Source organism: Capsicum annuum, chromosome 9 (genome assembly GCF_002878395.1).
Source record: "Capsicum annuum cultivar UCD-10X-F1 chromosome 9, UCD10Xv1.1, whole genome shotgun sequence".
NCBI lineage: Eukaryota > Viridiplantae > Streptophyta > Magnoliopsida > Solanales > Solanaceae > Capsicum > Capsicum annuum.
This window is the reverse complement of record NC_061119.1, coordinates 4,037,670-4,051,316: the sequence shown is the minus strand read 5'-3', so window position 1 is coordinate 4,051,316 and position 13,647 is coordinate 4,037,670. Positions and strand designations below refer to the sequence as shown.

General features: G+C 35.1%; 1 protein-coding gene across 1 annotated transcript; it reads left to right on the top strand.

Annotated features, from left to right (window-relative positions):
* The first annotated feature begins 5,184 nt into the window (after positions 1-5,184).
* On the top strand, positions 5,185-11,295 carry LOC107853847 (serine carboxypeptidase II-2). The gene is made up of 10 exons (XM_016698832.2): positions 5,185-5,629; positions 6,755-6,862; positions 7,509-7,604; positions 7,700-7,792; positions 8,907-8,992; positions 9,109-9,372; positions 9,714-9,847; positions 10,354-10,449; positions 10,779-10,884; positions 11,011-11,295. The coding sequence occupies exons 1-10, from the start codon at positions 5,374-5,376 to the stop codon at positions 11,170-11,172; spliced, it is 1,401 nt and encodes a 466-aa protein (XP_016554318.2). The 5' UTR covers positions 5,185-5,373; the 3' UTR covers positions 11,173-11,295.
* The last annotated feature ends 2,352 nt before the right edge of the window (positions 11,296-13,647 follow it).

Here is a 13,647-nt window from a genome sequence, read left to right as displayed (position 1 = left end):
AGAGAGAGAGAGAGAGAGAGAGAGAGAGAGATACATATGACTTACGCAGTTAAGAACTCCCACATCCAAAAATTGAAGGTAGCGGAAATGAGAATGTTGCGTTGGATGTGTGGACTTACTAGAGAAAATAGAGTTAGGAATGAGATTATCCGGGAGAAAGTGGGAGTGGCTTTGGAGGAGGACAAGATGCAGGAAGGAAGGCTGAGATGGTTTGGGCATGTGATCAGGAGGGGTACGGATGTCTCATTTCGTAGGTGCGAGAGGCTAGCTTTGGATGGTTTCATGAGGAGTAGAGGCAGGCCGAAGAAATACTGGAAAGAAGTGATCAGGCACGCATGGGGCTGTTACAGATTTCTGAGGATATGACTTTAGATAGGAAAGTGTGGAGGTCGCGGATTAGGGTAGAAGGTTAATGCGTGTGTGGGTTGTAGCTAGTAGTTAGGGAGCTCTGGTGTAGCCGGCTTAGTAAGCCTACGACTGTGTCCACTGGTAGGAGCCGTTAGTGTATGCTATTACGAGGGGTAACCTTTTCTTATTTCTTATTTACTGTTTTTTTTACTTTCATATTGCTCTTATTTTCATGGCTCTCTTAGCTCTATTTGTATTATTTCTCATTTCTTATTTCGGTTATGTCATCCATTCTACTTCAGATATTAGACCTTGTTAACTATTCTTTATCTTGAAATGGGGGTCTATCGGAAACAACCTCTCTACCTTTTCGGAAGTAGCGGTATGGATTGCGTACATTTTACCCTCCCCAGACCCCACTTGGTGGGAATTCACTGGGTTTGTTGTTGTTGTTGTTATTATTTCAATTATACAAATTCTTAATTTCTCCTAACAACATTTAGTTCAAACTTGAAGATTCTTGTAAATTAAAACATATTATATAGGATTTTTTTTTGCAACTAAGATTCGATTTTTTTCATGTTGTTATTACAATTTCTATTTTATGAGTATTTTCTTATCGGTGAAACCGAAAATCGAACCGTTAAGGACTAAAAATTGATAAATCGAAAACTGATAAAAAATATCTTATTGATTTGGTTATTGGTTTAGCCTATTTAAAAATCAAAAACCGATAAACCGAACCTATAATATGTAAAACCGAACCGAATCGACCGATGCACACCCCTAAACCTAGGTATGTTTTCGGAGAGTAATAAGAAAATATGGTCTTAACTTTTAGAGACTATCCTCTGCAACAATAGCTACGTGAAAGTCATCTGCTTAAAGACACGCCCCTAACCATTCCGCTATTCTTGTCCTAAAGAAACGGGATCCTTTAGTTTAATTATTTTTTGTCTGTTTACGAAAAAAATGATAATTTAAGTGCGTTTTTGACAATCCAAATACATTTAACTTGCCCGATCCACCTAGGCTTTCTCTAAAAGTATTTAATTTACATATAATTCCATTAAGCTTTCTCTCTCCCTAATTTGTAAAATATACTTATACATTAGGTAGGGTCTTGTACATTGTTGGAATGTATGATAAAACAAATTTGTCAATATTTATGGAAAGAGAAATCAGATATTCTCTACCTTAATTAACGTCATTAATTACCTATCATTATGTGGTATATGATTAAATATAGTAACTGAAATTTAAATTCAAAAAAATTCTTAAACATCACTGCTAATTGTTCTCATTGTTGAATTACGTTCTTGAAAAAAAAGCCTTCGTCAACAGAAATAGAATGACAAGAAATATGTTCGGAACCACCTTAGGCGAACTGGTGTCTCGATGCATATCCTTCGCTGAATAATTATGTAGTGTCTAGATGTTAAATATAAACTATTATATGTGTACGTTTAATTTTGCACAACTTTAATATAACTTGGAATTTTTTTTACATTTTTCATTAAAATTTCCAAATCCGCAACTAAATCAAGAAATTATCAATATATATATATAGAGAGAGAGGACTACTACTACTTCTAAGCAATCAACTGTGCCATACAAGTTTCCATCATACATAGGATAGGTTAGGGGTGTGCATAGGTCGGGTTGATTCGATTTTTATTAAAAAAAAATAAACAATCATGTCGGTTTATTAAAACCATAAATCAAATCAAATCAACATAAAATTGGTTTATTCGATTTAGGTTTTAGTCAGTTTTTTTGGGTTTTTCGTTCTTTTTTATTTTTTTCGGGTTTTTTTTTATAATCTTTAGTTTTTACAATTATATTGTGATCAAAGACTAGATCAAATATGTTTTCACTCATGTGCTAATGAAAAACCATAATTATGAAAAAATGAGGAGCGAAAAACTCTCTTGAAACTAAAAAGTGAGATGAAGAGTGAAAAATTTAGGTTTTAAGTTTATATTAGGTTTTCGATCATTTAATTAGTAATTAATGGACAAATATTACAACTTAAAGGCCCAAATCTAAATATATATAGGGCAAACTACATTTACTTTCAAATTATTGAAAATTTCTAAAACTAGTTGAAAAGTGATTTAAAAAGTAGATTATAATTAATATTTTATGTATAAAAAAATTCGAACATTATATATATATATATATATATATATATATATATATATTATGTCGGTTTGATTCGGGTTCGGTTTGACTTTTTTTTTGTTAACACCAAACCAAATCAAGAATGGTCAGTTTTGTTTGTCTAACACCAAACCCATCAAACCAAACCATAAGTTGATTTTTTTTCTCGGTTTGGTTTGGTTCGTCAATTCAGTTTGACTTGACGGTTTGGTCTGTACACCCCTAGGATAGGTTGCAACAATTATTGTTACTGTTATGCTAAGCATAAAAAGAAAATGATATAACAAAAATTTCTAAATTTTATAAATTGAACAAGTAAATTAAAAGTTATTTAGTTATTTTAATATAAAGAGCAAATAAAATAAAATGAGATGGATAATAATGTTTAATAATGCTTAGTACAATTTGATGTGTTATAGTTTCTAGAATTTGACGAAATTTCTATGATATTATGGTTTAATTTTTTAATTTTCATACTCCGTCTATTTTCTTTATATGACAGAACGTTTTTTTAATTTGTTTTAAAAAGAATATCATATATTATAATTATAAATAGTTTTATTTTAAATTTCTCCTATTCTTAATAAAATAATTTACAGCAACATAAATATTGAAGAGTTATTTGGAATTATTAATTTCAATTATTTTTTTAAGATACCGCATCAATTTAAATAATGTCACATAAAATAAGACAAAAAAAATGATATCATGAATCTAATAATTTAAGTAATAAATTTACATGTTTATACGAAAAATACTATAGATTATAATCTTTTTTGTATTTTTTTTGAAGCTCCAAAATAATATGCAGTCAGTACAATCTCTATTCTTCGAGCAAACACTTTGTTCGCATTGAGTAAATCCTTCATGTGTAATAGCTTGCAAACCACATGTAAGCCGCACTAGGTAAGTTTTGTGCAATAAACTCGACTCAGAAGACACTAAAGTGGAAATCGCCCTCAAATCATCCGTATGGATAACCACCTTCTAAACTAACGGAGTCATATCGAAGGATCCATTTTATATTAATATAATAAAAATATATATTTTTTAAATGCTTCTATACGTTCATACAATAACAGAAGCAAAATATGACAAATAAAAGAAACATTAATGAAAATCAAAACACCCTCCCAATTAATATTTCTTAGGGAGCGAAAAGAGAAATATACTCAGTGTATTCTCACATAGTGGAGTCTGAGGAGGCCGGCAGAGTGTACGCAGATCATACCACTACCTCAGGTGAAGTAGAGAGTCTGTTTTCGATAGACCCTCGGGTTAGGACCGCTAGTAGTATAACAAACACAAAACATAGATGTATATAACTAACACCGCTAGCCACAAGATAATACTACAGCCATAAGATAATACTACAACTATTTATCCGAAACCACAAACATCACTCAACACCACGGACAAGAAACTACCAACACAAATAAAGAAAGCTCCCCTACTATTACCGACACACTCCCAACCCTAACCCTCTACCCTAATCTGCGTCCTCCACAACTTCTTATCAAGGGTCATGTCCTCCGTAAGCTGTAACTGCTCCATAACATGCCTAATCATCTTCTTCCAATATTTCTTCGATCTACCTCTACCCCGCCTAAAACCATCCATAGCCAGTGTCTTACACCTTCGCACTGGAGCATCAGAACTCCTCCTCATCACGTGCCCGAACGAACATAACCTCACTTCCCGCATCTTGTCCTCCACCGAAGCCACTCCCACCTTTTCTCCAATAATCTCATTCCTATAATTTAAAAGATGACTTATTTTTTGTTAATTTTTTAAATTAATTTTAATTTGTACGTAACATGAGCGCAAGTTGAAAGTAGTTAACAAAAATCATAATGACATAATACATAAACAACATCTTTAACTTGATACCAAATTATAACCATGACCTTTAATTTATACGTGCACAAGTAGACTCTTTAACTATATAAAAGCTGAACAAAAAAAAAACTCCAATTCTGTAACTTACATACGTGAAACTCAATCGCTCCTATGTGGTTAGTAATTCACTCAGATGCTATCACCTAATGTATGACCTTTAACTTTATTAGTGCACAAATAAGTTTTTTAACTATACAAAAGTTGAACAAAAAACACTCTAATTCTAACTCTGATGCGTGTGGTTTTGAATGTATATGCGTGTTTTGTCAGGTAAGATTAGAGTATTTTTTGTTTAGCTTTTGTATAGTTAAAAGACCTATTTGTATATTAATAAATTAAGGATGATAATTATAATTTGATTTCAAATTTTATATTATGTATTATGCCAATCATAATTGACAGCCATATTCGTGGGCTTTTTCCCATACTTTACAATCTTTTATATTCCACTTAATCGCAGAGGCGAAGTTAGGATTTTAAGTAAGGATATTTAATATTCAAAGAAAATTAAGTCGAAGGAGAATTCAACATCTACTATAATCACATAAAAAATAATTTTAATCATGTATAAATAATATATTTTTTTGTCGAAGGGGGTTCGGATGAATCGGGATGGCTCCGCCTCTGCTTAATCGGGATCTTAAATTAAAAGGGACAAACAAGTTTTCTAATTAAGTAAAGTCATTTAAGTTTTAAAAATTAGTTAAAAGGGATAAAAAAATCCAATTTTTTTTAAAATATTTTTGCTCCAATATAGTTGTTCAACAACTTTACAAAGTTGTTCAATAACTATGAAAGTTATTATGAAATTATTGGACAACTTTGATAATTAACTAATACACTTGTGAACAACTTCCTCGGTTGTTGTTTAAGGTGACTTTATTTCTTTAACTTAACAACTATGGGCTCATTTACCCTTAACCTCCATTTTTGTGCAAGTTGATAAAATTAGCAACCAAGAAAATGTTAAATAAGATGTGGGGTTTTGTTGTTCTTGTTTTATTTTTGATTTCTGGTAGTTTTTGTATAAATCCAAATGGACAAAAAGAATTGGACAAAGTTACTAAGCTACCTGGTCAAGGATTCAATGTGAATTTTGCACATTATGCTGGACATGTTACTGTTAATGAGGAATCTGAAAGAGCACTTTTTTATTGGTTCTTTGAAGCTGTTGATGATGATCCTTCTTCAAAGCCTCTTCTTCTTTGGCTTAATGGAGGTCCAAGTTTTCACCTTTCTTTTGTTTCATTGCATTGCATTCTTGTTACTGTTTCCTACAACTTTTTATGTTACTGTTGACCTCGGAATGATGTCATTGATTCCGAGGTAGGAGTAAGATCTGCCCTGCTTGTGTGATTACATTGTATATGTTGTTGTAGCTGTTGTCGTGTTGATGTTTTTGAGCTGAGGGTCTAGTGGAAATAACCTTTCTATCTCTACGAGGTAGAGGTAAGGTCTACGTATAGTGGTTGTTGTAGAATTGGTGTTTTCGAGCTGAGGGTCTATCGGAAATAACCTTTCTATCTCTATGAGGTAGAGGTAAGGTAAGGTCTACGTATAGTGGTTGTTGTTGTTGTTGTAGAATTGGTGTTTTTGAGCTGAGGGTCTATCGAAAATAACCTTTCTATCTCTACGAGGTACGAGGTAGGGGTAAGGTGTGTGTACACTTTATTCTCCTCAGACCCCACTAGTTGATTACATTGGGTATGTTGTTCTTGTAGTGTTGGTGTTTTTGAGCTGAGGATCTAACGGAATAGCCTTTCTATCTCTATGAGGTAGGAGTAAGGTATGCGAACATTTTATCCTCCCCATACCCCACTTATGTGATTACATTGACTATGTTGCTATTGTTGTTGTTATTTGTTGTAGTATTGGTGTGTTTGAGCCGAGGGTCTATCAGAAATAGCCTCCCTATCTCTACAAGGTAGTGGTAAGATGTTCGTACACTCTACGGTCCTCAGACCCCACTTGTGGGATTACACTGGGTATGTTGTTGTATAGGACAAAAATTGAAGAGTAGTGGTGGAACTAGGTTGAAGAAAGACGGGATTTTGTTGAAAAATTGTAGTGTGCTAATGGGACAATCAAGAATTTGTTTTTGGGTTATATATAAGCTGTTGAATCTTCTGGTGAAGTGGCAAAGGGGTTAAAGATTGCTACTTTTGGATCCTCTCTTATGCTAATTCCTGGCTTCGTCAATATTGAATTGGTCATCGATTCCCATATAGTTGAAAATGGGGATCATTTTCCTCCGGCAAAGATATATTAAAAGAGAATTCAGTGGTTGATCAATGTGGTTTATTGTGCCAATGATTTATTTATTACTGATTATGGGTTCTTACAGGGCCAGGATGTTCGTCGATTGCCTTTGGGTTAGCTGAGGAACTTGGACCTTTTCATATCGAGAAAGATGGGAAGACTCTTTATTGGAATCCTTACTCTTGGAACTTAGGTATGTTTCGTAAAGCCCCTTTTTCTTACAATAAAAACTTATGCTACTTTCGAGGGATTTTACTTTTCTGAGTATGCTCGTCAAAAATGTCTTTTTATGAGATGTATAATGTATGCTTATACATTCATGAGCGCACTTCACTCTAAGAAGAAAACTTTTAACAGTGTCAAAACATAGAATGTAAGTGATGGGCGAACTTTAATGTTCTTAGACTTAATATGTGGTTGTAATGGTCCAAATGGATTTCATGTTTTGATTATCGAGGAAGCTTAAACTAGGCCATTGGAGAATCAAAGTTTGTTGTGTTCTTCCGATTTCTGAGGGCTATGGTATTCCTTTCTACTAAAGGTGGACATAAAATGTTTTCGTATTGTATCTTGTTGATCGATGTGATACCCGAGAGATTCTTGAATGGTTATATTTGTAAATTTGCATGATCAAGTAGGATTAACTATTAAATCAATCACCCTACGGTGAAGAAACTCACCAGATATGTCCGTCTGCGCCCTACATTTTTACCCTGATACACATTGTTTCTAAAGTATGTATAAATTTGGGCATAATACTCTAAATTTGGGCATAATACTCTGAAGCATTGTTAGGCACTTATCAGGACGGAGTCTGACTCAATTATCTGTTTCTGCAGCCGTAAACCTGTTATTTCTCGACTCTCCTGTTGGGGTTGGCTATTCCTATTCAAACACTTCATCTGATCATCAAAACAATGGTGACGTTCGTACAGGTAGTAATTTGACCTTTTGAGTGTTTCCTTCGGGTTATTTTCCGTATATATTTCTGTAAACATGTATCAACTTTTCTTCCGTTGTTGCATTACAGCTGCAGACTCCCTTGCATTTTTACTGAAGTGGCTTGAACAATTTCCAGAATATAAAGGAAGAGATTTTTATATTTCAGGAGAGAGCTATGCTGGTAAAATGATTTTTTTTCTAAGCTACTTGTGAAATTTCTATTTCCGATCATTTTCTGGTTAGCTGTATCCAGTGCAATGTGATTATACACCCTAGTCAGTCGATGGTGACCAAATTTATTGGGTGCATCGTGGAAAAATATGTTGCTGGTCATCAAGATGAAATTACATGTCTCATATGCTTACGGAGGAAATCCATCAACATTCAGGAATTTGATTGCCTGTTTATATTACAACAACAACATATCCAGTGTATTCCGACATAGTGGGGTCTGGGGAGGGTAGAGTGTACGCAGACCATACCAGAGAGGCTGTTTCCGATAGACCCCCGGCTTAGGACCGATAGCAGTGCCTGTTTATGTTATTACATACAAATACTCCTTACCATATCACTCGATATGCTATTTGATATTCTCCCTCTTGCATAAACTTTCCTTTGAATTGATTGATTTCAAGTTGTCCACTGACGATTCGCTGAACTGCCTCTAATCTTAGGCATTGCATTATTGTCGTCTATTGTCTGTTTTTGATAAATATCTTTCTTCATATGATTTATTGCTGCCAATATTTTTGAAATTCAAAGATGTTCAGATGACAGCAATAATCTTGCCTCTCAACATTTGATGGGATTTTATTTAAGCAACAATGGTGGAGGTTGAAGGGGAGCCTTGGAGTAACTGGTAAAGTTGCATCCATGTGACCAGGAGGTCATCGGTTCAAGCCTTGGAAACAGCCTCTGACAGAAATGCAAGGTAAGGCTGCGTACGATACACCCTTTTGGTGGGCCCTTCCCCGGACACCACGCATAGCGGTAGCTTTAGTGCATCGGACTGCCCTTTTTTTTTTTTTTACTATTTCCGTATTTCTCATTCTTAGTTTTCTATTACTTATATTACTACTTAAGCCTTCATAAATGTTTGTGGTTTTGCTTTCCTTGAGCCGAGGGTCTATCAGAAGCAACCTCTCTATCTGCCAAGGTAGGGGTACAGTCTGCATAAACTCTACCTTCTCTAGACCCCATTTGTGGGATTATACTGGGTATGTTGTTGTTATCTTCGGTAGGTCAATTCAATTACGGAGACAATCGTGTTTTACTTATTCCTGATTGTGGACCAGGGCATTACGTTCCTCAGCTAAGTCAAGCAATTGTGAGGTACAACCATGGTTTAACAAAGCCAGCCATCAACTTAAAAGGTTTCATGGTATGCTGCAGATCTGTTTCTCAACCGAATGCACAGACGCAATAAGATTATTAAAGCGAAAATATTTGCATTCGTGTAGTTTTTGGTACTAACGCACTAGGTAATGACCGCTGCAGGTTGGAAATGCTTTGACTGATAACTATCACGATCACTTAGGATTATTTCAATTCGTGTGGTCAGTTGGAATGATTTCTGACCAAACGTACAAGCTGGCAAATGCTTTGTGCGACTATGAATCATTTTCAAAACCCTCAGAGCAGTGTAATAAGATTCTCGATCAGGGTAAGGAAGAAATCGGAAATATTGATATCTACAGCATCTTCACTCCAGCATGCACAGACAAGTTTAGTATACTAAACCAATTGCTCGGAAAGCACAATGTAAGTGACTGAACCTTTACTCTCGCGTTATAAAGTTTTAAGTTTCTTCACTTAGTGTTCATTGTTTACATAGTGAGTATGCATGGTTGTTTATGAAAATGATGTAATCAATATACCATATATCAATTTGATAAATTTAGCCAGTAAATAGAATTGTGCTACATTAATGAATAAGAAAGAACCGTATATATCTCACATTAGTGTGTTTCCTCTAGACAGAATATCACTTCTTCCAAATGCATTATTATCGGCTAGTCTGAGTAGAACAGGAGATTAAAATGTTGAAAAACGCATTGCGATCACTATTGTGATCACTGATATAATCTTATTCCTTTAAATAGAGGGTGGGCTATCTCAGAAGAAGCTACGATCCATGCACAAAGCAGCACTCGGAGATCTATTTCAATCTTCCTGAAGTTCAGGAGGCTCTTCATGTTCATAAGAGAAACTCATCGTTCAAATGGGTAACTTGCAGGTATTTTCGTTTTGTTCATCTAGTGGATATCCTCTCAAGATCTAGGGGAATTACTAGTTGCAATCTTGTAGCTACTCGAAAGTTGGTATTTGTAGAGATCTATCTCTCTTTTCTTACATCGACATCCCCATACACAACAACAACAACATACCCAGTGTATTCCCACCTAGTGGGGTCTGGGGAGGGTAGAGTGTACGCAGACCATACCACTACCTCAGGAGAAGGAGAAGTAGGGAGACTGTTTCCGCTAGACCCCGGCTTAGGATCGATAACAGCATAACAAACAAAGATAAGTGCATATTAACTATTATGGTACGCAAGACCAATAAAAACTAGAAGAGGATAAAAAGTAAATGGACGGGCGACTAAAGTAAGTGTAAACGAACGGTGGATCTCATGCAATGTCCTTTATCATTATTTTGTATGTTAATCCACACAGTGTCTTTCAATTGTCAATGTATTATATTAGGTGGCATCATGTATTTACTCAGTTTCCCTACTTGTAGTGAAGAAGTATCCAATGGTTGGAAGGATTCTCCCAAGACAGTGCTGGACGTCTATCATGAACTGATAGAATCAGGCCTTCGTATTTGGGTTTTCAGGTGTGTGTTAATCCTAATGATGATAAGCTTTTACTTCTCTTCTCACATTTACTTGTTAGGATGCGAACAAGCCAATGAGTGCGTTGAATGGGTTAAAATCTAGTTCCACAATTTGGAGCCTTAGTACGTTCATCTGTGATAAAATGGCCAAAAGCGATACAAGACGCTTCTATAGTACCATATGATGTTTTGGCTTAAAATAGCATGTTGGAGAGGCTGTTAAGAGGAAGAAGTATCTTGTAGACACTTCTTCCACTAACGAGAGCGGACAAAATGTGGACAAAGTGTTGATACGCTGAACGTTTTTATTTTTTTTAATTGTATGGCAGTGGTGACACAGATTCTGTAATCCCAGTTACATCAACCCGTTACAGCATAGACGCTCTAAAACTGCCAACCATTGCTCCTTGGCGCGCTTGGTATGATGATGGGCAGGTATTTTCATTGCTCAATCTTTTCGTCCTTTAAGAAGTACTACCTCGAATTCAATCCGTATATAGCTCTGCAATTGCTTATTTCTTGAATTAACCACGATCATACTATGATTAACGTGTAAAACAGGTTGGAGGATGGACTCAGGAGTACAAAGGTCTGACATTTGTTACGGTAAGAGGTGCCGGCCATGAAGTTGCTCTGCATAGACCGAAGCAAGCTCTCACTCTCGTCAAGTCATTCTTAGCAGGAACATCTATGCCTAGTTTGGAACAAATTAGTGACTCTTAGTTCTGTTTTTTTTTCTTCTTTCACCAAGCTGATGTTTGTTTATCGATGGCACGCTTATGAGTTGTAAGACTTTATGAACTTTTATCTAACGCGAGCGTGAGCACGCCTTCCTATTATGGTCCATAAGGCAGCAGAAATGGAACCAAAGTACTGTTGGATTTACATGGTGAGAGGGAAAAGTAGTACTGGTGGATACCTTAGGAGGGGTTTTCTGTTTACTTGTTTGAAAAGAATGATTGTGAAAAATGTTGTTCCCCCGCTTTGTGCTAATGCACTGGGTATGTTGTTGTTCGAACCTGTGACCTCATGATCACGTAACAACAACTTTACCAGTTACATTAAGGTTCCCCTTCTTTTGAAAGGATTATTGTGCTATGGTGAACTATAAGACAAAAATAGAAAGCAAGGAACGTGAAACAGTTTTGACAAAATCCTACTCTGAGGAGGTGGAGGGGCTATTTCTGAAAGACCCTCGGCTCGACCAACAAACATCAAAGGGGCTAACAGAACAATACAAAAGTAAGTAAAAATGACAAGGAAAATACGATATTCCCCTCGTAGAAAATCGAAGCCACCATGTTTTTGTACTCAACTTCATAAGGCCGGACACGCATGATTTTCGATCATGAAATCGATAGTCAAGTTTTGAGCAGAAAGAGATGAATAAGGCCATGGACCAAAAACTAATATTAGAACTTCCACAGAAAATTTGGGAAATATCAACTACAATGGATGTAGGTTAATTAAACTACAAGTAACATGTAATATCAACTATATATCAACAGATGTGGATAGAGCTGTCAATACGGATCGATCTAATCAACAAAATTATAGGATACTTAGGTCAAGAAAAATAACAAAACCCGAAAATAATATATGAGAAAAGTTGAAACTTTTAGGTTAATTAACTACAAGTAACATGTAATATCAACTGTCAAGGGATGTGGATAGAGCTGTCCATACGGATCGATCCAATTTACTTATCAACTATCAAGGGATATGCATAGAGCTGTCAATACGGATCGATCCAATCAACAAAATTATAGGACAATAATATTCATACATAAATCATAAGCATACTTCATATATAAATCAAAGTGCGGAAGCTATAATAATATTCAATGAAAATTCATTGTGATACAAACTGTATCAAGAAAATTTGACAATACATCTTACTCAACTCTCGTCTACGAAGCCTTTAATGAAAACTAACTATCTAGATGAGGACAAAGCCCCCGGCTGGATCATATACTGAAAGACTCAACATATAAGTAAATGTCTTTCGAAAGATGGATGGATCACCTATTTCTATTATATCCCAAGTATTATACTAATATGATGGATCATGAAACTATACCTCAGAACTTGAAATATTGGGGGTCAATACACAAGGTACTGGTACGAATATTATAAACTTTATACTATAAAAGGTCTCATTTTAAAAAGTTTTAAAAGCAGTTTCAACTTCTACAGCCAAAGAGAAAAAAATCTATTTTCCCCCCCCCCCCCCCCCCCCCGACCTTTAGTCGAAATCTCAACTATACACTCAACCTTTAAAGATGACCTATTACCCCCTTATCTATTTTTTTTCATATATTTATTAGCCCCCAAATGCTGACCTGTCAAGGAAGGAGAGAACACTCCCCTCTAGGCGCGTTGGTTTAGCCCCAACACGTCTAAAATTAAAATTTTACCCTTCCACGTAATATATACGTCATTAATTGATTATTTGATGAAATAAAGATGAAAAAATACTCTCTCTCTCTTGCAACAGTCATCTTCTTCTTCTTTATAAGACCCATGTCCTTGTCCATCATTTTCCTTCATGTTCCTCTTTTTTTTTTTTATTTCTTTAACGTACGTTTTAGCTTTTAATCCTAATTTGTACTTCAATTCTTGAAGTTTTGTTTTGTAATTTGGTTCAACTATTAATTTAGGGTTTGTAATTTGATGATTGATTTTGTCGGAATTCATGAAATGACAAATTCAAAATTGAATAAGCTTTGTATGGATGAATCAGACTCAATGGTCAATGCTGTTGTGAGATGCAAACATGGTATTTTGCTTGACTTGCAAACTTCATGGTCGAAGTCAAATCCGGGAAGAAGATTTTGGTCTTGCCCCTACTATGGTGTATGTATTTTGCATTGTATTTTGTTGTCAATTTATATTCAAATTATGATAATGTACTGATTACTAAAAAAAAATTCAATCTCAAAAATGTAATTTTTTCCTATGGAGGGACAAAGAAAAAGTGGATCCAAGATCAAATTTTATCATTCCAAGATTGGTGAACAAAATCAATGAGTTGGAAGAAGACTTATGGCTTAAATAGGTCCAAATTGATAACTTGACGCGGGAGAAAAAACTTAATGGAAGTGGAGATGGTGTAGGTTCAATAGGAAGATATTTTTATGTATTTTGATTTGTGTTGCTGCTATGTTCATCAACAACAAATGAACTGAAAGTAGTTGC